At 38.3% G+C, this 25,752-nt stretch overlaps 1 protein-coding gene across 1 annotated transcript; it reads right to left on the bottom strand.

The window, feature by feature from the left end:
* Window positions 1–3,131: 3,131 nt before the first annotated feature.
* On the bottom strand, window positions 3,132–25,550 carry dstyk (dual serine/threonine and tyrosine protein kinase). Its single transcript, XM_079242905.1, has 14 exons — window positions 24,471–25,550; window positions 22,824–23,233; window positions 15,408–15,914; window positions 15,035–15,230; window positions 11,896–12,134; window positions 11,394–11,477; window positions 11,114–11,290; window positions 7,879–8,008; window positions 7,312–7,468; window positions 6,768–6,900; window positions 6,559–6,672; window positions 5,493–5,607; window positions 4,707–4,841; window positions 3,132–3,695 (listed from the first exon to the last, which is right to left on the bottom strand). The coding sequence occupies exons 1-14, from the start codon at window positions 24,664–24,666 to the stop codon at window positions 3,508–3,510; spliced, it is 2,781 nt and encodes a 926-aa protein (XP_079099031.1). The 5' UTR covers window positions 24,667–25,550; the 3' UTR covers window positions 3,132–3,507.
* Between the last annotated feature and the right edge of the window lie 202 nt (window positions 25,551–25,752).

The following is a 25,752-nucleotide window of genomic DNA, read 5'->3' on the forward strand; positions in this document are numbered from 1 at the left end:
GGAAAAAAAAAAAAAAAAAAAATTGGATAAAGGAGGAACGCCCTCCCTCCCTGACCATTGCAATCCTCTGAAGGAGTGTGTGCACATTGCTGTCTACTGAATGAATGGGTGTGTGAATTTACACGTGTGTGCCAAACTTCAGACGCCACATGATCAGAAAAAGTTTCCCTTTAACAAAATTGTTTTGTTTACATACTTGAAGCAATGCACTTTTTTTTTTTTAATTTACTGCCCAGATTTTTTGGTGGTCAGCTTTTTGTGTCAGTTTTTTTTTTTTTTTAAATCTTTTTTGTTTGCCTTGACTCCATTATAATTATATTAATGGACAATAAAGATGTCATGTATTTGGGGTGGGTCATTTAGATGTAGACTTGCGAACATTCAGGGAAATATCCTTTTTTTCATACGTACCTTTTTTTTATGACGTCTGGTTGCTGTGTGAGCTGCTGCCGCCTGTGCCAGTTGGAGGAGGTCACGCTCAGGTTATTGAGTTATGTCACATGGCTGAAATGTCAAAGAGGCACAGGATGGTTGACTGCAGGCCGTCAACAGACGCCGGGGATCTTTGTGTATTCATGGCCGCTGAACTGAACTTGAAAACAGCAGAAATGATAATAAAAAAAAAAAAACAAGTCTGCCTGTTAACATTTTTCCACATAAGCTACGTCTCGTCACTGAAGATTGTCTCCAGAAGCAACAGAATCACAGACTGAAAGCCTTCAAGAGGTCAAAGCTGTTGACTCAAAGGACTTTTGATACACGTTTTTGTAAATCACTGGAAGCGCTTTTTTTTTTTTTTTTTTTTACAGATGCTCAAACATTTCATTGTTGTATCTGAGGGACGAACGCATTCGAGTTCAGTGACTAAAACGCTGCATTTTATAGACTAGAAACAGAACTTTGACTTTTGTTTAAAAAGAAAACATGCAGACTTTAGCTGCAATTCTATCTGAGCTGTAATTCATTTCTACTGTACAGAGTGACTGTAAATGAGTCGAGAAAATATCTTTAAATGTAAGTAGGAATCACTATTGATGCTCTGAAGGAAATATCCTTTAGGAGTTACCTTATCATTCAGACTGATGTGATATTTGTTGATGCCATTTTTACCAACCACATGAACTTAATGTATAAATTCCATGCCATAAGAAGCAACACTACTACATCAGTCATGGTGTTATAACACTGGTGTCCAAACAGAGAATTGTCTCTTTTACTCTGCTCTTGTTTTTACCAATTAAAATGTTTTCTACCATTTCTGGCTCCAGCTGTGTGATTGGGCTGTTTTACAGTTTTGGTTTTGCACGGTTTCAGTTCATCTTGTAAACACTCATTAGGTTTTTATATTTCAATCAATCAATTATGGTGCTGCAAATGTTCAGAGCTTTAGTTCTACATCATAAGAAGCCTGTGTGTTGAGGGTGGCTAAATCTGTCTCACTCATGTTATCATTTAATTTTAATATCTTTAGGTTGTAGCTTTCATGCTTGATGTGTGGGATTGTGCATTCACCTCTGCAAGCAGCAGCCCACAGGAAGAGACCGTCTTGCATATAACGCGCAACATTACTGAGATGAGAAAGTGCCTGAAAGCAATTTTGTAACATTTAAACAGGTGCATGTGTTTTTCTTGTTTGTTGTCCCCTGGTGAGATTGTTTTTAAAGGTGGCTTGTGACTTCATGCAAAACTCAACATGTACAGTGACATGCTAAAGTTTATATCTCTACCATGTGACTAAAGACCTCTGTCCCTCCACAAGCATAATAATATGAAATCCTTTAAGGTTCTACTATTTAGGAGATTTGTGGTTGGTCTTTATTTATTTCTCTTTTGAGTCTGTTCATAGATTTACATAACGTTCATGTATGGCTGCAACAAGAGTAAAAAAACCAAAAAAAAACCCTCAGATTTAGCTGAAAATTAGTGTAAAACTTAACATAGTTTCATAGAATCCAACAAAACACGAACAAAATCCAACTGGTTCGTATATATAAGTTCTGGTTCTCAGTGAAATAACTATGGATTTAAAAGCATGAGGATGAACATATTCATGTTAAGGGAATAGTAATTGAGCAGCTTTTAAAAGACTTCAAAACATTAACAGAATAAAAAGAGTGAGACTTAAGAAAGGAAAATGCAATCTAATCATCCAAGTGTGTTTAAACTTACTTGGATGAGTTCTAACTAATCATAGTTATAACTGAGTTATAACAGGTTAAAATAAAATCCAACTTTCTTTGGAAAGTTAAACAGAAAGCATGCATTCATCAGGTCATTCAACAGAGAATCATTGTCAAAGACGTATATGAAGAAAACGTGACTGCAAAAATATTTGAATATGTTGTACTTTTCCAATTATAATGGAGAGACATTTAAAGTGAGCAATGTTTTCAGATCTAACCTCTGTAAAGCAGAATATTCAGCATCTGGTATGTTTAAAATTGTACTTTTTTATGTGAGAAGAGTTTTGTGTCATAAGGCTGAAAACGTATTAAAACACATGATTTAGAGAGTAGATGGTGCTAAAGTTGCTCATGGGTTTTTCTAGTATTTTATCCTCTCTGCTGAGCTGCTGCTGTCTCTGAACAGCTAAATTTAAAGAAAATACTTGTCAAATCTTATTCATACATTATGGTTTCAGTAATTCTTTATCAACCAGTCAGCAATAAAATAAAAAAAAAAAAAGCTAGTTTAATTAAATTTACTTATAAACATTAGAAGTTATAAAATTATATTTTAATGCAGGACAACAAAGCAGAAAAACTGCACTTAGTGTCCAGAGGCTGTAGCAGATGATTACTATTCTGAAGTAAACGTAGAAGGAAAAACTGTCACCTAGTAAAAAACAAGAATGCAGATTTAAAGGGGTTTTTTTTTTTTTTTTTTGGTTTTTTTTTTGTAACAGAGGAGTAATACCAAAATCTTGTACAGGTCTACATTTAAAAAGAAAATAAATAAATAAAAAGATAAAAAATTCAACCTAAAACAAGCAGTGACGTTGCTGTGAACAGGCAAAGCCCTCAGTTATTAACAATTCATTCATTTAAATCTCTTTATGACACAAACACTTGGCTGGAATGGATCATTTTATTAAAAAAAAAGATGGTTTGTATAGATACAGACATGTTCAGTTTAAATACAATCTAAAATTAATCATATATATTTATATTTTTTTCATAATACTGGGACAGCTTTTTAAAAACAAATTGCATCTAGTGACAGCTCTATGACGTGGTTTGAATTAGCACTATAGCTACGAGGAAAGCATAGTGTAGAGTTTGTATACAAATACACAAAGTCAAAAACAATAAAACACATTAGCACACTTCACGTCTCCATCAGCTCCTCATAAATAACAAATCCGACAACGTTGAACATGGAGGACGACTGAAACTTTTCATTGATCATCTTTCATTGGTCCTTCAGCTCCGTTCTTCATAAATACAACAAAAATACTTTTCTGATAAGAATCCCTATCACATATATGTTAGTTTGTGTGGAGTGTTTTCAGTTTGAGTCCTCAAGGCTGCTGCTTTTCTGCTCGGAGCCGCAGCTGCAGAGCCTATCCATGATGCTTTGCAGGCTGGGCTCCACGATGCCGAGCAGTGGTCTCTGGGAAGGGTCCCCGTTCCAGCAAGCTTCCATCAGCTGCCAGCATTCTTCATCAAAACTGGGCAGCCGCTCCGGTCGGGCGCCTAAAATGACACGGACACAAATTAAAATCTTGCAGCTGAAATGCAGACACTAGCAAACAGCAGTCACCTGCAGGTCAACAGTCATCATTAAGGCTTTTTGTCAGAATGACGTATTTTTCAAGATTATTTTTATTTTAACCCAGCAGTGTTTGGCAAGCTGAAGTGTTTCATGCTGCAGTGGCGCTGCTTCATCACAAAACCTGCTTTCTTTGCTTAGAACAAATGTTATTATTTAGCTAATTCATTGAGGTGTGAATGGTTTCAATGCAACTGAAGCGAGACCAAATATGCTGACTCAAGCACATGCACAAAGTAGTGACGTGTCCGTCAATGCTGATTATAGTTGGTGCCTTTAAATACTGATAATTATTGCATGGTCACTAGGGCTGAGTTAATATGCTTTTGTCCTGATTTGATTCCGATTTTTTGGGTGCCAATTTGATTTAAATTGCAATTCTCACAATTCTTTGATATTTTTTTTTAAAAACAAAAAAAAAAAAAAAATTGTACAAACTTTTTTTTTTGCTCGTCATTTTTCTTGTTTCAGTTAGAAAAAACAACAACACTGTAGCCAGACCATCATTCTGGTGCTATAATGCCCAAGAAGACAAGTAAAAAGATTAATAAAAACAATTAAAATGACCCAAAAAAAATTATAATGGACTATTTTTTTTATCTATTTGGGAAAAAAACAATTCTATTTTATAACATTTTTTTTTAAAAATCGATTTTAAATCCGTGAACAAAAAAATCCCAATATTTTATTTTTCTATTTTTATTTTCCCACCCCTGATGGTCACTAGACCAGGACAAAACCCAAATTGGACATTTCCCCTTTGCAAACATAACGTAGATACTTGCAGTAAGTTTAGCAACACCCCATGTTTGTGGGGTGAAAGTAAAGTTTAATTGCTAAAGAAATTATCCAACCATACAAGACCAAACAAAGTTTTAAATAGATTTTTTTTCTTCTGTGACACGAGAGATGACAGGTGAATCTTGGTCTTTTACCTTTCTTAACATTAGTCCAGAGCTGGTCCTTACTGGAACATTTCTCAAAGGTTTCTGGAAGTTTCACTGAACCAGTGCAGAGGTACCAGAAAAGGATCCCAAAGGCATAGACATCCACTGAGTTATCATACTTTCCTGTCAGGAAAGGAGTCAAAGCAAAGTCAAACATTTCTGCTCAGTCAGGTGTCATTGTTTTCACACAGAAAGCTGTAAGCAGAAATTCCAACCCTAACAACATCAAGCATGTTTGACATCATATGACTGGGCTGCCCTCTCAACTTCTGATGCCGTTACAATGTGGCGTCTTTTAGAGAAAACTCAAACCTATTAGGCAGTCTGACGTGGTACTACAGGAGTTCCCCCATGATGTAATTATAATAATGAATAATAATAGATTAGATTTATGTAGTGCTTTTCAAGACACCCTAAGTGAATTTACAGTGAATCCATTATTTGTCCACTCCTCATTCATGCTGCCACAGTGGTCCTGAGGCAGACTGACAGTTTCTGTGGCAGCCAGTCTGTGCAAACAGCCTCTCCAACCGCCACCCAAAATTTGTTCACACTTGTGTTTGCCGCACTGGTGGCAGCCACACTGAAGGCAAGAAGGGTGGAGTGTCTTGCACAATGTCATAACGGTAAATCAAGTGAGGGAGTGGGACTCAAACTGCCAACCTTTCAGTTGTTAGACAACCTGCTGTACCACCTGAGCCACTGCCGCCCCAAACATTTTAATAAGCAAACAGAAAGCTGATTAGAAACAGTGTGACTGTTCAGGAATCGTACCTGTAAACAGCTCTGGAGCCATGTGGATGGGGGTCCCGACGATGCTGCCAGACATCATGGCCTCCGGTTTACAGAAGCCAAGGTCAGTGATCTTTGCACGGTTCTGTTTGTCCAACTTGAAGTAAAAAGAGCAGAGAGAGACTGTTTCAGCAGAGTGAAAAGGTTAACATGATTGTGCTCTTTAAATAAAACTCTGCTAAATAATATTACATACTAATAAAGTGGCTTTGTTTGCATTTTATTGAACCCATTCATTTAAATATTTGTCTCATGTAGGACTGGTGGCAACTGGACTATTACATTCCAGGTTTCTAACTTTGGCTGAAATCCTGCAAGGCTTGAAAGGATGAAGACCGCATATTCTCTGATAAAGCAAAGGAACGCATGATTGAATTAAAAGTTATCAGCACAAGTCACTTAAAATGAAAAGATGAAAAGATCCGAAATTAACTTCAAGAGGAAAATAAGGTCATATCTGCGGTGGATGTAGCCTTGTTCATGATTGCTTCTGGAGGACTATAATTCAAGTTTACAGATTTGCATGTAAATGTAACATAAGAGTAAATATAACATTTAAATATCCCAATATGTGGGATATTTGAAAACAGTGCATTTCCATTTTGTCAGAGACTAAAGACTCAATTATAACATAATATTATTTTAAGGAAAGATCAAAATGAGAAAGATAAAGAATAAAGAGATGTAATTTTAGAGCATACATGGAATTTATACATCCAACACACGGGTGGGCAACTCCAGTTCTCATGGCTGCATTGCTGCCAGTGTTGGGAGTTTCCCTGCTGCAACACACCTAACAGACTTCATTAGCAAACTTGTGCAGAGCTTGAAGTCAAAGTGCACAAGTTTGCAGTTTTTACTAATCATAGAGGTATTTTCTAACTGCAGGGTTCGCCCCCTGCTGGACACATGAAAGAATGCAGGTTTTAAATACTTTATGGATTTATCTTTTAAACTGGAGGCTACATCTTTTACATGAATGTGTAAAACAGACATATATCAACACAAACTTTATAAGTGGTATAAGCAGTAATTGGTGTAAACTTACTAGAACATTTTTCAGCTTTATGTCTCTGTGCAAGAGACCCTGACTGTGCAGGAAACGGATTCCCTCCACCACATCCAGAGCAATCTGAAGTCTCTCCTTCAGCGATAAACCAGCCTGGTAGAGAAGGATGAAATGAGCTTAACTGGAGGCATGATTTAAAATTTTATTAAATTACTATGGTAGTTGTTTGCTAACTACAAGCAAGTCACCTTTAAGCCTGTATAGAGATCTCGGTGCAACCGCTCCATGATAAGCAGCACAGCGATGCTGGACCCACCTCCGTAAGTGTGATCAATCACAGAGCCATGCAGGTCAACAAGCCGCTCATGCTTTGGCAGAGACCTAGAAAAACACACAAAAACAGAGGCAGAGATGAGAAAAATGCAGATATTTCAGGTGTCAAATGAAAATACATCCACTTTTGGCTGTAAATGTTTTCTTCATGCTGAGCTGAGTTTTAAAAGTCCTGAAAATGTTCTGAGATTTGTGGTTTGTTGGAGCATTAATGAGACACTGTGACTTGCAACACCAGTTGATGTGCAGCATAACAGCCTCAAGCATAAACAGAGCAGTGTTTTTTTTACACCATGGGTGGAATAAAGCTGCTGTCAAATTGTCAAGTTCAATAGAGTCAAGCACTTGATAAATGCAACTGAGAAACTGCTCACATCAACTCAATCATCAGGTTTTCACGCACGCGTCTGAATGTCAGAGAACTTAGATTTGTTGACGTGTTGACACTCGTTTGCTCACCTTGTGTAGTGGAACTCTAAAGCCAAGTCATTCCAGTGCTTATCATCAGGTGGAACCACGGACTTCAGTGCACAGGGGTAGTGTCCTCCCCAACTGTCGCACAAGTACACAACTCCATACTGGCCCCGACCCAGCTCTCGTCCAAGCTTAGGCTTGCCTATGCAGAAACAAACAAAGATTGGGTTTTTGTTAGTTCATTATTTGAGGTTTGATAAGTGTGATTAAATATTTCCAGCTTAGTGCAGAGACATTACTGGTGTCTTTATCAGATCGCAGCTTGTGAGATCAGAGACACCACTCACTAAAAAAAAAAAAAAAAGCCTTTCAGTGTGCAAATAGACATTCAGGCATAGTTCGATGCCGTGGCCATGAAACTGCTGAAGTTTCCTCCTGTACTCAGCTGAAACAGACTCTGTGTTCACCTGTGTTTAAGAGCTGAAAAGAACTACATTTACATGCAGAAATTCAGGACTCTTTAAAGAAGGTCCAGTTTTACAGCAGTGTAAGGACTTTGTCAGCCAGGTTTCAGCCATGAATGAACAATAACAGGATTAGGTGGTGACTCACCATGCAGCAGCACATCCCTCAGGGAGCGGCTCTCCAAAGACAGGCGGGCTAGGCGCGGGGCGTGGTCCTTCCTCACACGCAGCCACAGGTCTTCGGTGCGCTCCAGACGCCCTGTGTGTCCTTCTTCCAGCTGCAAACCCCAACGTATGGAATAAAATCTTATTAACATTAAAATAAATAAAATGACTGAGACCATTCGTGAAAGTTCTGTTTTGCTTGCTGTCATTTGAGCACAATTTCACTAACATGCTTTGTTTCTATATTAATAGTCTCAAAGGGTAGATGAGCTGTGATCTCCTCAAGGCCTCGAGGTTTGTTTTTAAGCTAAATCTTAGCTTGGCTCAGTCTATTTTCTAAAAATGCCGTTCACGCTATAGATGCCATTTATTGACATGTTTTTGCACTTTCAGACAGAGCTTGACTAAAAAGTCACAGACTAGTGTGCTCTCGCACCTCTGCGGCTCAAACCAGTATACCAAGCATGTGAAGTTTGTCCAACACTTTAACAACGTTGAAGCAGCATTTTAGGAAGGCTACAATCTTCATCCATCTTGCAACATCTCTTATTTGTCTTTGTTTATCTGCATCTTACAAAGGTTACAAGGTCACATCACCATGGAAACATGAAGTTCTCAGGCACTGAAGGCCATTTTCCCTGACCTCAGTAGCAAGTTGGTCATTTGTCAGGCTGTTTAATGTAGATGTAATCATAAACACAGAGGTTTTTCCTTAATCCTTTTAGTGTTTTTAAAACTAGAGGGCAACAATAAATAGATCCCTCATAGTGACATTACATCAGCGCTGCTTTTCCATGTATGTCAGGGATATTAAAGGTCAAAAACTGTGATAATCTGCATACACAAGGCGTGAAAAAAAGATTCTTACTTCTTTTAAGGTCTATTGTAACATCCAGACCCCTTTACACACTTTTAATCTGTTCTACATGGTTATTAGAGGCCGTTGTTCTTTATGTTTTCCTTGTTATTGATGTCATTGCAAAGCAAATGCAAGCATGTGCTCAACATCATAAGGCAGCTTTGCAAACAAGAACTGTCTAATAAAGAAAGGGTTCAGTGCTGTGGATGAACATGTAGCATAAATCTATTGGCATTAAGAAAGAAAATAGTGTTGTCAAAGGCAGCAGTCATGTGAAGAGCATTTTTAAATTGTACTCACAGCTGCCATCTACTTATCCTTTAATGTTTTTTAAATTTCTGAAAAATAAAAATTTAATGAATACTGAGTATGACACTCCAGCTAATTCTGGCACACTGAAGTGAAGTGAAGCTGGGCTGAAACTAGAAGTTGTATCTCACACACAAAAAACAGTGTGTGAATTTAACCCAGACTCAACTGTTCTGGAAAATGTTCCTTTGTTCATGCCTCCCAGCATACTTTCATCCCCCACCCACACCGTTCCCTAATGCAATACTACATACCAAGATAATACAAACAAGAGCTTTTATCTGTGTGATTCAGGAAAGGTTTGTTTGCTATTCTGCCCGTTCCGAAAGAATCGTGACAAACTTCTGATACAGTTTTCTCTCCTGACTTGTCCGCACTGCACCCGGGCAGCAAATCAGATTAATAACTAAATGGAGTTAAGATTTTATCCATCAAAACCTTGACATGCCATCATCTCGCATCACGGCTTCTATGAGATTGTCACACTTAATTACTGTATCTGTGTAAGTGCATCCTGAATAATGAGTAAGGGGGTATAACGATGAGACCCATGCTGACATGTGATAATTACTGATAAAACAATTTTACTGGAACTGATCTGTCAAGGCCTTTGTGGAAGGATTTTTCTACAATCACAACAAATCTGGCCTTCAAAGGCAAAGAGGTTAAAGCCACGCACCTAAGGGTGCCTGGAAGACACAGATGCAGGAAGTGCAGACCCTCAGATAGCATTTACTTTTCTGCCAGGCAAAGCTAAATTCCACTCTGAAGTAACATAATAGTTAGACAAACTAGCTGAGTAATGCATGTGAAAGCAGCTAAAAGCTTTTTATGAAATATAAAGTATAACATCTTGACTCTTCCCCCTCTGGTTCTGCTGCTTCTGTGATCCAAAACTTTTTTCTTACCTCCGCCAAGAGGTTGTGTTTTTACCGGCGTTTCTCTGTTTGTGTTCAAGATAACTCAAAAAGTTAGGGACAGATTTTAATTAAATTTTCAGAAGTTGTTGGAAATGTGAAAAAGAAGAACTGATTAAATTTTGGTGGTGATCCGGATCACTGTTTGGATCCAGGAATTTTTTAAAGGCCTTGGCGGAGGTTTGCGATTTCTCTTTTTCAGCTGTTTAGCGTGAGGAGGCAAATTGACCGAGCCGGGTCGGGGAAATCCTTCCTGCATTTTCTCAGCCAAGTTTGCCTTCAGAGTTTCTTCTTCACTACTTTGTATTTTCATCCTAACGCGCTATTTATATGCAGGGTGTGCGATGTGGGAGGGAGAGGAACAAAGCCGGGAGAAGAAGCTTACGGAATATAAGAAATGAACAACTTTAATTCGGCCCGAACGTTTGGATTGGTCAGAGTTCTTACAGTTTTACAGTAAACTGAGGGGTCTAACTATATTTCTTGTTGTTCATGATTATAAAATATACAGACTACTATCAGGACGAGGAACTTCTTAACCCAAAAAAAACATGTCTCTGAGCAAGATTACCTACCCCAGCTTTAAATAAACAGACTAAAATCTTTCCAGGTGTAATTAGTGGCATGTTTACCTTCAGTCCTCTGAGGGCTACAACTTCCTCAGAACTGGCCCAGAGACCGCTACCACTATCTCTACAAGGACCAGCCTGCAAGTGCTACATGAAGGCATAGCATCCTGCATGCTGTGCTGGATTACAGATTTATTTTTATGACTACGTCTTTGGAGATGATTAGGTTAGGTTATTATTTTTGAAGACGCTGTGAATGTCAGCGTCACAAAACAGGAATGGAAGTGAGCTGCCAGCTGTGTTTAAAGCGGGTCAAAGGAAACACCAACCTTGTCTGTTTTTGTTGTTGTTATACGTTTTAGAGTCTTCATGTCCTCATTGAAAACTTGAACATGTCCTGCTGAGCTGGGGCCTATTACTGCAAAGTCCTTTGACATGTTTGTCCAAATGGATTAAATGATAAGTATTATTATCCGTGAAAGGGACACTTTTGTTCAAGACGCTTAAAATGATGGCAGCGTTCAAAGAGGAACCTGTCTTTCTCAAGGAACAGTAGAATTTCACCTGGCGAAGAGAAGCTGCAAAGGCTTCGTGGGAGCTGTTGAGCCGGGTTCTGAACTGGGAGCAGATGCTTCGAGCTAGTTTGGTGGCGCTGAGACTTTCTATGGCGTCCTGGGCAACTTTACGCTTCCACTCTGGAGTGATGGCGGGAGGGTTCACAAACGTTATCCTGTGGATGATCTACGACAGAGACAGGATAATACAACAAGAGCAATTTTTTTACAAATCTGTTTCCAACATTTCCAAGATTGGACATTTTCCTGAGTGATATTCTGAAAGCAACCTGTTTGATTTGCTCCCAGACGAGTCTCGTGACAGAGGATCCTGAATGAAAGGTGACCTCCACATGATAGGCAGCATTTAATAACTGTGAACATGGAAAAAAAATAAATAAAAGGAGTAGATGATTTGAAAAAAGAAACTGTTCAAGATAAGAGTGTGAAAACCTCCACAGAGTCGAGGCCTCTTACAAAACCATCTTTGTGTTTATTTCAGTCTTAATTTTGACATTTTCTAATATTTTTTTGACAGTATGTCAGTCTGATGAACTTTTCATTCATTAGTTTTATCTTTTTAAAATCAAAGATAAGAAGACACTTCCTGCACACCTCAGGATTGACCAGCAAACTTGCAACTTATTGGCACAGTCAAGTTTAAACCACCAGCTTTGGTAAACACAAAAACTTATACCATGAACATTTAAATGACATCATGTTGACATTTAAAGATCTTTCCACTTCGCCCTCCACTCTCAGTGTCTTTACTCCACAAAAAAAGCTGCCCACCTGTTTTAGATGGTTAGAAGTAATATTGTGAACAGAGGACTCGAAGTTTGACTTCTCCAGACTGTTGAGGCAACGCTCCAGAGTTCCCACAAAGCTCTCCCTCAGATAGTCCACAGAGCTGATCAGCTTATTCGCAACTGCCTGATTTAATCGCACAACTATCAGTTCCTGGATCAGATGGATGCAGGATTTTATCTCCTTTGATGTAACAGGCTCTCCATTAGTAGTTACAATGATGTCTGCAGATGAAAAGGAAAGTTTGTCAAGATAATAATGTGGCATGTGGAACCAATTAGCACAGAAAAATAATGAATTAATGTCATGAGCTATTCATTTGATGTTAAACAGTATTTACTGACACGTCATTTTCACAACCAAGTCTTTGTTTTCAATAACCATAAATGTATAGTTAATTATATATTTCTCTAGTTTATAATGAATTAAAACGATGTTGACAAGCATGAAAGTGTTGATAGGAAGAATCTTTTAGACGGCATCCTGCCTGAAAACTGTTTAAAGACTGAATATAGAAACAACAAGACCACAAATGTGACAAAGTGCAAATTTCCCAACACTGTTACAGTACAGTACACCAACCTACTTATCAATGTCTAAATCAAATCTAAATATCTACCATTTTATATTACACTGATTACTTCTACAAGTCAAATTGTTCACAAAAAGTTTGATTACTTCTTCTTGCCATGTCTTCCAACAACTAACCAGCAACCACACCAGCTAATAAGCTAATCTGATTTGTTTCAATTATTAATAGTACTGCAAGCACAATAAATACGTACGTAATTCAGATCAGCACAACAGCAAAGGCTTGTTTGTTTGTCCTGAATTAATCATATTTATAAAATATAGTTCAACTCCGTGTTTTCTTTTTTTTTTCTTCTCTGAAGTCATGTGCTCCTTCTGTGAGTTCAGTGAGTTACTCCCCGCTTGGGAGTAACTCACTGTAAGCTCATGCATTCACCGTATCAAAAAAAGTTATTGGCTATGTCAGTAAAAGTGAGCTCATGTGGTTTGACCAGAATTGTGTGCATGTGTGGACAAGTGGTTTAGTGTGTTGTGTTGTGATATCTGAATAGACCAGTTTGGGTAAAAAAAAATAAATAAATAAAAAAAAAAAAAAAAAAAGATGTGGATGGAAACACCTGAAACACTTCTATTTTGAATGTTATTTATATTGACTGCACTCTGTTATGGTTGTACTCAGGCACGTCTGTTGGGTGTATTAACTAATGTAATGAATGTAATGACTTTTATAATAATGATTGTTTAATAATGGAATAATATGCTTTTACAATGTTTTATTTAGTAATTTTAGGGAACATCTGTTAGGGGACAACAGATGGAAATTAGCCTATGGCTATAATCTGGCTTGTTTACGTCTGCAAACTGTACATGACGTTCATTAACTGGCATTGTCCCTTTTAAATAAAAATTAATTGAACTGAAATTGAAATTGAAACATAGACACAAAAATTTGAAGGGGAAAAAAAAAAAAGATTTCATGTTGGAGCTAATTTCAGCTCTCCTTTGTTTTGACGGGACGACACCACATATGGAGCAAAGTGTGTTTATGTTGCAATGCAAGTGATAAGATGAGTCTAAGAAACTGCATTTTTCTGGTTACTGAAAACAAACAACCATGAAAAAGGATAAATATTTAACAATTGAACTGGATTTCACTTAAAGTTACATAAATACAAAGAAACCAACTGCTTCCTCAACACTGTCAGGTTTGATGAGACACACTGAGTCATCTAGCTACAAACTTTGTGGAGATTGCAAGCTAAAGCAGGTTTTTCTAATGCCCCCTAAAGACCTTCAGCCAGTAATGACAAGTCACCTGCCCATTTCACTTTCATCTGAGTCCAAAAGGCATCACCACAAACAGAAGCCTGGACAGATAAAATAGAAATGGTATGAAGAGAATGCAGTGCGAGCGTTGGTCATCCTCTGACTTAGAGACATAATAAAGAGGGAAGGATTCCTTATTATGCCCTCGAACTTAAGGAGCCAAATAAATAAGGCACAGAAGTGGTTGTTGTTGACTAACAAACTGTGAAATCGCTAATTCAAAAGGTCATTATGGACTTTCCTATTTCCAATTATCTAAAATAAAATGCATAATAGGAAAGCATCCAAGTTTATAAACAAAAGAATCTTCTTGGTGAAAAAACATATGTTTTAATTTAGTTAATCTAAATATAAATAACAGAGTTTCAAATCACCCAATACATCTCAGTTAATCAATGTGCAACTTACAGAGTTTTTATTTTTGCACCATCAAACATCTAAATTTGATGAGCACTTTAAAAGATGTATTAGATTAAGTGAGTAAACAGCTGTGGGCCAACACCACACTCATGTTTGCCGACCTCAAACGGCACTTAAACTCATCACCAAATGAGCTGATTACATTGTCAAAGAAAATCTTTAATATTGACTAAATGATTAATATAAGCAGTAGAATTACAACATTGTGTGTGCGGCCATATAAAAGCACCCACAAGTGGTCTTTACTGGCTTTATTGTCCTTATGCCTGTTTGACTTATCATATGACTACAGCACACACATGAGCAAAGGAGCTTCTCCTCGCTCATGTGATAGGTTGCCTGAAAATTATGGCAATGAAATATCAGTGTCTAGATGTCTATCTTGGCACTGACACAAACGCTGTCGCCTCACTGTGACAAGTCTGCTGCTGAGTGGATCCTGCTTTATGGACATCCAGGACAAACAGAGAAAATAAGATGTGAAGAACGCAGATAGTTGTCTGTTTTGAAGATTACTGTACCTGCAGCAGTTTACTTCAGTCATGGACCTTTTGCAGAAAATGCTTTTTTTGGTTTGTTTGTGTGTGTTTGTGTGAGTGATTCCAAAAACAGTTTTCATCAAAATAGGGTTCCCTTGGATCTAATGTCTATTTAGATAAATCTATTAGTAACAACTAAGTAATCTGCATAGATTTTAATTAATTACACACAAACCCATGTCTTGTGTACATCTGTTAAATTTGATTTGTTCCACAATGAAAGTATATAAATAAATAAAAATAACTAAATAAATACATTTGGATGAGTAAAATTCCATGTATGCCTTGTAGCAATTATCTAAGCGAACCTGTGAACTCTAGGTTGGCGGCGTCCTCCAGTAGCTGCTCCTTCATGCTGGCCAGTGTCTCCATAATCATCTCCTTCATCTCTTCTTGTTTGCGGTTAGCAATGGCCATAAGGGAGTTGAAGAGTTCGCCCTCTTTCTCACGGGTGTACTCCAGCCTGCGAGGAGTAATTTGCAAGTCCCTCTGCATGTCAAAGGCCTACAGCGAGGTGAAGCACAGAGGACAAAGGTCTGTTAGTGTTTCTGTCAGGGGGCATGAAGTGTCAAACACACTAAGACTAAGCAATTCATGCAGTGATGAAAGCAAAGGTTAAACAATATTGCTGAAGCAGTAAAACCAAAAGACACAGCTGACCAGTGCACATCATCGTCTAACCTGGTTGATGAAAAGGTCCAGACATCGACAGTGGAGACCATTCAGCAGGTTGGCAGCCTCCACCTGTTGGTTTTGGAGCACTTGGCGGGCAAATGGAACCAGTAATCGATGCAGCCTTTCAAAAGATTCACCCAGCATGCTTTGGGGTTTGCCACCTGGGGCGGTCACCTGTGTAGGGGCACCACAGGAGCAGTTTCCAGTTGGGCTATTTAGGAAGCCAAGTGAGAGCAGTTGCTTGTGTAGGGCACTTTTTTCCCTCTCCTTCTCCTTGTCCACCCGGCGGCCGGGTTCTGGAGAGGCTGCGATTGTGGTGTCTGGGATGCGAACAAAGCAGATAGGAAAGCGGAGCATCTCTTTGACCTTCCGCAGCTCAGCCACCTGCTGTGGGCTTAGAGAGTCCTGGTTGATGGCGTAGAGCATGATGGGAATCACGGTACCCGTGCAATCTTCCAGAGCCTCCTCAACAGACTGGACACTCGAACAAGGTGCCACCATGACCTTTGCTTCCTAAAAACCAGCCGCAATGAAACAATGAAAATGCATATATGTTATACAGCTAATCATTAATAAAAGGTTGCGCTCTCATTAAAAAACTTTACAATAAGACTATGCAGTGGCTCACCCTGATAACTGCTTATAGAAACACAACAATGCCACCAAGTTTATTTGCCAAAGATTAGAAATATTGTCCACTTCACCAGAAATAATGGCAATAAATGGAATTAATCACATTTCCTTTTTAGAAACAGAAATAAAAGGTGTTTCTGACTGGGATCAAACAGGATTATTCAACTCCGCAGATAAGAACTCTAATATTTAAGCATATTTTTAGATTTCACTGTCATTTTTAGATGTCTCCAGTTTTCCACAGTATTTTGGTGAATAAATCCTCAGAAGGTGGATTATTCTGATGGTACTGAAACAATTGCATCTCCAATTTATAAGGTGCAAACTTGTTAGTTGTTAAATATGAGGTCAGCAAGTACAAGCTTTAGTGCTTCAATCAGTCTGTTGTAGATCAACCCCATCGCCTGCAGAGAATCTATACAATGAAGCCTTTCTCACACGTGAGATTTGCAACATTAGACTAGAGCCTTCATTAATCTGTTGCAGAGATGGCATTTAGTCACTGATCACTTTTGCATGAATTTGCCAAAGGCTTCACGCAGATATGCACATAAAAGTGATAGAGAGAGCCACAGAGAGCATGCAACTATAGCCATTTCCTATTAAAGGAAAATGGGGTATTAACTAAAAATTCTGGTTAATGTGGTAGTTTATGGAAAACAGAACAAGTGAGGATGGCAACAGGTAAATATACAGGCGATCCTCTGTTTACGAACGAGTTCAGTTCCTACCACTGCAACGTAGCCTGAAATTCCATGTAAGTCCGATTTTTTTCTTTAAATAGCTATTATTGCCTCCTTGCTCACTAAATAACTATCTAAATACATGTATTATACATCAAATTTGTAGAAAAACAGTACAGGCAATTAAAATTAAACTAAGGCGTCGTCTCAGCCTCCGTGTCACGTGTCGTAAAAACTTATATGGACCCTCGTAATTTCAAAACTTGTTCCATTTTTTTATTTACATTTATATAAGGAGCGTCATACGACATAAGTTGTGAATCGCGTAACCCGAGGACCGCCTGTATTCCTTTAAGCTCATTTATACTCCAGATGGTTGAACTTACAAACAGTAGCAAACACAGTAAAGCTCTTATCAACTTGATAACAAAGTTACCCCTACCCCCTCCCTTCTGCAAAAAGTATTGATGAATCAGAAGAGGTCAACATGTACAATAGCCTTCTATATTATACATGCTGATCTCTTTGGAGGTTGTGTTTACAACACAAGCTGCCACCACGATGTACCACAGTAACAAGTAAATAACCCAGAGTTAAGCTTACAAAACCACAGACCTTGTTTTTGAGTACATACATCTTATTACTCCAAATAATCGTCAGAAATCACTGTGGAAACTTAATCATTTCACCGATAGCAGTCAAAATGGACAACATGCTTTGTGTCATCAGACAAAACAACTCTTCAGCCTGCTAAAAGACACTAACATGATTGTGTTTTAGTTGCTTAGTTAAAGTTTTTCCAGGCATAATTAATAAACTCTTCTATACCAGAGGAGGTCTAAAAAAAAACAAAAAAGGAAGAAAAGAGAAAACATTCACATATGTCACATGCTTCTTCTAACTCTGAACACATAATCGTAAATAAATATTTGTGGTGGTCTTGGGACCAGACTGAAATAAATGACAAGTCAGAAAGGTTTTTTTAACCCTTGAAAATAACAACACTAGCAAAAATAGATCCGCAGATAGCTTGAGAGGGAGAGTGTGATGAGGAAAAGACAGCCAGAGTAAAGAAGCAGAAATGACCACAGTCAAACAAAGGAGACAGTCAGTCCTGTCTCCAAGAAACAAGAGGCGAGCCCGCCTGAGCAGTCTCTCTGGAACAAAGATAGCCTGAAAACATTTGTTCTTGACCAGTCAAAATCAGTAGTGTTTTAATTGCCTGCATCCACCCCGTTTCCAATAACAAAACTTCAAAATAATGTCAGACGAGGGGTTTGAAGTTGCTGCTCTGATTCATTTAATCTTTAAAATCCATCAGTGATCCAGCGAACAAGCTCTGCAACAAAGAGATACCCGTGTATAAAATTAGAACTTCCTTACGTTTGCATATTTTCAGAGTGGATGATAATTTCACAGTTGTTTGTTAACAAGTGGGCCGTCTTACGTGACCTTTTTGGACCCCTGGTCCAGTGATCCAAACTGAACATGTCACTCAAAAGAATTTTAAAAACATGGTGGGAGGTTGGCATCGTCACGTCTATGTTAAGCTGAACTGGGAGGTAAAGGTAAGTTCCAGGATGAAGAAGAGCTAATTAGCGAGTCGGTTCTGATCCGCAGACCTCCAAAGCATGGTGCTGCGATTATAGCAGAACAGTGTGAATACCACAGGCAGCAGAGACATTCTGTGGCTTCATTTATCCAAAACTAAACATGGCTCTGTGTTGTTCATTCAGCAGGAACATATAGCCCACCAAAACACTGTTTTAGCTTGTGACAAACCAATGTGTAGGTGAACGGGAGGAAATTTACAGTTAATGGAGGAAGCAGGCATACAAGATAAGTCTACAGATGTCCTTCCATCACTGACCTATGACCAAGCTGGAATTGTTACTGGAACTAAATCAACTAGTTGCTTGGCTCCCCTCAAGTGTGAAAAACTTAACTGAGATAAAGTATAGGAGATCCCAGTGAAAAAGTTTCCCTAACAGAAGTTTTCCTTACAGGCAGTTGTCTATTTGACTTAAAATGGATCAAGAGTCAGCTATGAAATTAATCTTAAAATATAATAATTGGGAACGTGTAACACTAAAGTTCTTAAAGTTTGTGTAATTTCACGGCACTGAAAACCCTTAAATCATCAGTTCTTGGTGTCTGATTTTATCTCAATCACATAACTTGACGATGCAACTGATATCTGTGAGCACGGTGTTTCAAACATTAGTGAAAGCTGATTTCATACAAAAATGTTGGATTAAACTAACTTAAATTAAGCTTTTTTCTAGTTTTTCCATTGTCAGGAACATACAGTGTCCCACAATTCAGCTGTAACCATGGCAATTTTATCACAGCAATGGATTTGGGATCTTTTTTTACTTGAACTAGTCATGTGAATCGCACCAGACCAGTGGCATTACGTAAGGGGGCAGGGCGGGTGGGCCGCCCCAAGGCAGATCTAAGCCCAGTTTCTCGAGCTGTGCGATGCTCACTAACAGGGCCTTGGTCTAAATGGTTTCAGGCCAATTTCCATGTCTTTCACATGAAAGGAATGAATACAATCCATACACCATGCAAAATCATTTCACTCCCACAGGATATTGTGATTTTCAGGTCACATTGCCTGAATTTGTTGCATGACTGTAAAATGTTGTTTAACATTTCTTCCTTTTTTTCACATCACTTCAATCCATGAATCTATTTTTAACAAGTACTTAAAGCAGCAGAGGACTAAGGAGACTTCTGTAGAGAAGTGTTTTTCCTAAACAACAGTACAAATCAGATACGGTTAAAAAATAAAAAAAAAAAAAAAAAAAAATACTATCATACAAAACATGAACAATACAAGAATTAACTAGCTGGGCTCAGTAATCCATTTGTGAACTGAGCCACTTGAGCAAAGTCTAGTTTAGACGCAACAATGACGAAAACAAATCAATTATCTCTCCTTGCCGCCCTCCCCCAAACAGGAAGAAGCCACTTTTACAGAAGATAAAAGTTGAAAACTCTCATCCAAATCCCTTCACTTGCACTCCCATCTAATAACCAGAACCTGTTGTCTGCCCCACACGCCAGCTTTTGTTTCGGAACCCTTTCTGCATTTGATCTGCTGATAGCTTAGCTTTAAGTTTCAGCTTTAGATGCATTTTTGTAAAATTACCTGCGGTTAAACTGGTGTTCATGGCGTTTATAGACATTTTTTGTTTAAATTTGTAATGATTTTATCCATTTAGCCTATGTTGCATGGATTTTTATTGTAAAAACATATGATTTTTATCTGCTAAAAGATTTATATAAAGTAAATGATTTTAACAGAACCAGAAAAAATTATATAAATCAGAATACCTCATACAAAGTTCATAATAAATTACATTTACAAAAAAGTTCCTTATTATGTGAAAAAATATACTAATCTACCAATGAATCTAAAGAATGTTACAAATGACTTCCTCTAAAAATTACGTGCAAACTATCTTTACAGGTATTAAAAAGCAGTTGTATGCATATATTACTGAAGCTTCTTCTGTTACAATTTATTTCCTAATTAATCATCTGATCAGTCCATAAAGTGTCGAAACAATGACCTAATTACAGCTTCACAGAGCAAAAAACTGCTAATTTCCATAAATACATTGTTTTCCCAGCATCAATGTTTGATAATTATAATCTATTGAAGGAAAAAAAGTTTCAGAGCAAAGAATATAATGGATTTTCATTTAAACAGAATTTTTCTGTTTAACTGTATAAATTATCCTGTTATAACTATGGCAGGGTATCACCACTCATCGTCTGAATCAAGTAGATCCACACCAGCTTGATTCAATTCTTTTTCAATTAAATCTGATCCAATGTTGACTCAATTACACATATTCATGTGACAACTTTTCTTATTTTTTGCTGTTAAAGACATTCTCAGATGACTATTTTTCATAAACACATTGGCTCTGGTTAAATGACCATCAAAATCACATACCTGGGACTAATCAGAGTATCGTTACAATTTGATATGACGTGTCTACAAACACTTATAAAATGCAGTATTCTTAAGACAGTTGTCTACATTGATCAATCCATTATTGTATTTATTTTGGAGTGCATACATGTGTGGTCATGTCACTTCATGTTCTATCATTTAGCTATCTTGCTATAGCACAGAAAACCTTGCTATTGCTATGGTTAATTGGTTTCTTCTTACATGTAAGTCACTTTGGATAAATCTGTCAAATTACCGTAGAATAGAATAGAATAGAATAGAATAGAATAGAATAGAAAGTTTTGCCCATTACAGCTGAAGGCCTGAATGGAAAAAAATGTAATTTCTTTCTGAACCAATGTTGTGATTAGATTTGCTATTTTACCTTTTAAATTCCAGCTTCTCCTCCATGTTCATGCAGAAATGTATTTTCTATATGAGATGGAGGGTTATCACATGACATCTAAATATGAGCTGCTCTATTTTCAAACAAGGATGCAAAGTTGAGATATGAACAGCTTCACTTTCTAACTGCAAGATGCAAAATGTGGTCAAAACACTAAACCCTGAAGGTTACATTTCCTTTGCACGGCTTTCAACTTTGTTCTTGTATAATAAACTTTACGGTCTAGTGCCATTTATTTACACCACAACCTTTCTCTTTACATGCTTTCTGTAACACAGCAAAGTTTGTGCACGCCGCCACAGACATGTGCATGGAGGTGTGTGCACACTCCAACCAGCAGATAACACATATCAGACAATATATGGCTGCAACCACCTGAAAGTCAGATAGAAATCCAGGTTTGTTTGTTTTTTAACTCTCCCAGTGAGGTGAAGCTTCTGAGAACCTCATGTGCATCACAGAGACGCTGCTGAAAAAGCCAAATTAACCTTCATGGTTATCATATTACGGTTTAAAGTTAATTCAATATTCTTTGTAGGTTTTATTGTCTGCAACACTGAGATCTGAACTCTATGAATATTTAGAGCAACACTACACAGTAAAACTATCTTTCTTTTTTCTACTTCATCAGGACATTTCCAGAAGTTGGACTGTTTTCTGTCCTCCATGTTTTTTGTTCCACTATTTCAGTCATTTATGTGATGATGTTTGAAGGCATGATTTCACAGTTGGCTCTATCTGTCACATAATGTTTATTTTAAACATGTAGCCTCCATAGTCTTTGATTTGTCTTATTATTGTGTAGTCTTTTAACTGGGAAAAGTTTGATGGGCTTCACATTCTCCATGGGTGTCCTCACCCAGGAATATGAGGAGAGTACCTCACAATTTCTCCTCAGTTTTGCACAAATACTAAGTTACTCTGTTGTCTAGTTGAATAATAATAAGCAAGTGTGGGGAATGAAATCCAGCGCAAATCTGATATTAACATATTTGAGTCTCTGATAAAGCAGAATTGTGGCTGGACGCCATTTCTTTAAACTCTCAAAAGGAGAGTTCTTTCTTGTACTGTCTGTCGCACAAGAAAGATGACAGGAAATGCAGCTGAAGCGAGTAGATTTGTAAAACCATGGATGCTGCAGGTTTGAAACCTGACGTCATGCAACTTTTAAATTAATCATGCTCCTTGCAATTTGCTAATTATGTGTTAAATTGCTATTTTGATTTTTAAAAAAATGATTAAATTCAGCCCTGGATAGTTGTATCCAGATAAAAAAAATGTTTATACAATACTTTTTTTTCAAAAGCAACTGAATCTTTTTGGTTGAAATACTCATGACAAAAATGCCAGATACCAGAATCAAAAGCTAGAAGTCAAACAAGAAAGGTACAAGATGTGATCTTATCAACACAATTCTGTTTATCTCAGATTATGTAAACATTTTTTAGGGGTGGAGATAAGTCCTGCCTGCCATAGAACAACATCTATATTTACATCTGATCATTTGTTTCTACCTTGCTTCACCTTCCATCAACATGTTGAGTTTATAAAAGCCACAAGTAACATAATATATTGCCTGTCTGTGTCTAGAAACTGAATACATGTATCAAATTTCTTAAACATGGTGGCAAGCTACTGTGCTTTATGTAATTCCTAGAAAGGTTTATGTAAAGCCATGCAGGTACCTGCATGTAGCTTTAAAAGGATTGACACAAATGGAAGCTGCCTACCTGAAGCAGGGGGTGATGCAGGGTGATTTCCAGCTCCGCTAGCCTGTGAGCCGGATCTTCACACTCCTCGTGGATCTCCAGGTCTTCCCTAGGAACCGTATCCCAGCGGCCACGGTTTGCAGCCAGCTGATGCACCAGCTCATACTGGCCAGGAAGCGCCAGGCTGAGCCGTGTCTGTCTCCCATGGGTGAAACACAGCTTCCGTCTCTTACAGACAGTGCCCTGAACTCCCTCACAAGCCTCTCCGGCCCCTGGGCCAAGAGGCAGCAGCCTCTCCCCCAGAAGACAGTTAAGCAGCTGGTAGCGAGCAGCACAGTCCTGGCCCAGCACCAGAATGTATGGGGCAGCACCCACAGTGTTACGTAGGAACTCTTCCTCATGAGTAGGGAAAGAGATGCAACTTAGCTGGCCTGTGAAATGAAACAGACAGCAGTACATGAGATGGACCGAGTTGGTGGCTTTTGTTCACACCTTTTAGATATCAGAACTACTGTACAGCATAATAAACAGAGATTAGACACAGACTTCTCTTTGTATTTAAGGTGTTATTCTCACAATATCCAATAAATCCCTGCTCAAAACAAAAGCACTTTAACACATTGAGTATCATTCCTCTGGCTATTATTACCGGATCTAACCCTAAGATGCGGAGCACATGCACATAAGAACCAATTCACCCTTATTATTGCAGTATCAGACATAATCCACCGGGATGCTGAGTCACAGTGAAGAACAGTTATATAACTAAAAGTGGACAACAATTGCTTCTGTGTGTGTACCTGACATGAATAAATTTCACTTTTACCTAAATCTGCCAATCTATGACTGACCTCATAACTTGACCTATCATGGTGGCACCTACAAACACAAACATGCCAATATGTTAACAACCTCCACCATGTACCACATGTCAAAACCTACTGTGCTTTCCATTTTCACCCCAATATGTACAACCAAGACATTTGTAGTATGAATATAGTGAACAGAAAAGTAGATGCATTTTTGGCTTTATCCATGTAATGCAGCATTGTGGTCTCAGTTTTCAGTTGATTATGGCTAATCTTCAGCTTAACATTGTTCACTCAACACTTGAGGGAAATGATTTTGACCTTTCCTGTATGCAGGACACACACCTCAAAAGTGTAGGAAATTCCTGAAAGATGGCCACAATATCACCCCGGCATGCTTAATCAGAGATTCAGAGTATGTATTTGTATCACATGCTCATTATATGCTTTGGATATATGAAGAAGTGATACTTGGATCAATACATACAAATAGTATGAATGCTAACCTCGCCAGTAACAAATAAGACCCTGCTGAATACAGACAATCTCAGGATCTCAACCAACTAATGCAGAAATCATGGCATATTTGGTCCACTTAAGTCTGCTTAGGCTTTTCAGAGGGGGTATAATCTCCTTCCATGGCTCTAATGAATGGATTTTTTTTTCAGCCTGCAGGTTGGTGGAGTAATCACTTGGCATCAGAAAATGATTAATTCTCTTTGTTTGACTTACAGAAGTAGAACTCAGCAGTAGATATGATGTATTTTTGTCATTTATCCCAGGATTTTCATAAATAGGTAAAATATACATAAATTTTCAAGCGTATTGCTCAGATGTTGCTGCATGTGTTCAACCTTACCTGCCTCCAGAGAAGCTGAATCTGAGCTTATGGTGGATGCACAGACATTGCTGTAGTTTTGCCTTATTTCCCGTAGGAAGATATTGGTCTCCTTTAGGTTCTTCTTCAGCTGTATGGAGTGTTTGTTGTAGCTGTTAAATATTCTCGTCAGCTCCCGAGCTAAAGGAGACATTTTCTGTTGTACATTTCCCTCCATGGTGAACAAATCGAGCTGATACTTTCTTCTAGTTGCAATATGAAAGGTTGTCAAACAAACTGAGCCTTAAAGTACATATGTTTGAACAAAAACGTGCTGTTTTCACACCTTTTTCTATTACTAACTAGTTGTCATGCTTGTTCACCCACCTGCTACACGGTGTAAAACACAACACCAGAGACATTTTTTTTTAACGGTGGCCAGTCTAAAAAAATGTGTTAAACGTGAGAATATCGTTAGTAAACAAAACAATTAGCTTGTTCTGTCAGAGGAAAGGGGGGGGGGGGAGGCATTTATGTTATGTTGACAAACAGCTAGCTTAACGACTCGAATGAAGGAGGCGAAATTTTCCCAACAAGCTAGCTTCTATTTTGTCTAATCTTAGCTGTCTTTCCTCGTAAATGATTTCTTCCCTGCTGGATGCAAGCTTTATATGTGTATATTTTTTTTTAAAAAAACAAACAAACAAGGATTTGAGCTCCGCACTATTGTGTTGACAACTTATGTGCTAAATAATGTGTGACTTGCGACCTAGCCGTGGTCCACATTCGTTAGCGCTCCTAGCCGGATGGCATCTCCTCTCCGTCCCTACCTTGGCCTGGCACAACAAACATCATCTCTAACGACACATTAATGGTCCAGAGCACAAAATGTTACGGTCATGCAGCCTCGTTTTTCAAAGGGGAACCCAACTGATAGCCTGAACAGCCTGAGCACGACTAAAAACGTCGGACTTCTCCCGATGAAGCTCCCTGGGAAAACCCTTCTTAAAGTGCCTACGGAGTAGAGAAGCCAGCGGACATCTTCCACCCCGGTAAGCAACGCAAACACAGCTAAATGAAGCTGGCTGTTTTCTCCCCGGTGGAAACGAAGGGAAGGAGAACAACCAGTTGTGTCGCAGAGCGAGGTGTGTCCGGACCGAATCACATAGCTAAGCTGAAACCAGGCAGTCAAATCACAGCAAAACAGAAAGTCGAGCAGACCAAAGTTGGTGAAAGCAATGGGAGGGTCCGGGATCACGCATTGCATTCTGGGAAATGTAGGAGCGTCGCGTTTAGTGTAATGGATTTTTTTATCCACAGAATC

The sequence above is a fragment of the Telmatherina bonti genome (assembly GCF_933228915.1).
Source record: "Telmatherina bonti genome assembly, chromosome: 6".
Classification (NCBI taxonomy): Eukaryota; Metazoa; Chordata; class Actinopteri; order Atheriniformes; family Telmatherinidae; genus Telmatherina; species Telmatherina bonti.

Excerpts from the sequence above, each read along its gene's own strand:
- dstyk (XM_079242905.1), bottom strand. The coding sequence starts at position 24,666 with ATGGAGGGAAATGTACAACAGAAAATGTCTCCTTTAGCTCGGGAGCTG. Across the intron at positions 6,901-7,311 it reads TTAGAGTTCCACTACACAAG|GTCTCTGCCAAAGCATGAGC; the intron begins GTGAGCAAACGA and ends GTGTTTTTCTAG. Across the intron at positions 6,673-6,767 it reads ATCTCTATACAGGCTTAAAG|GCTGGTTTATCGCTGAAGGA; the intron begins GTGACTTGCTTG and ends CTTCTCTACCAG.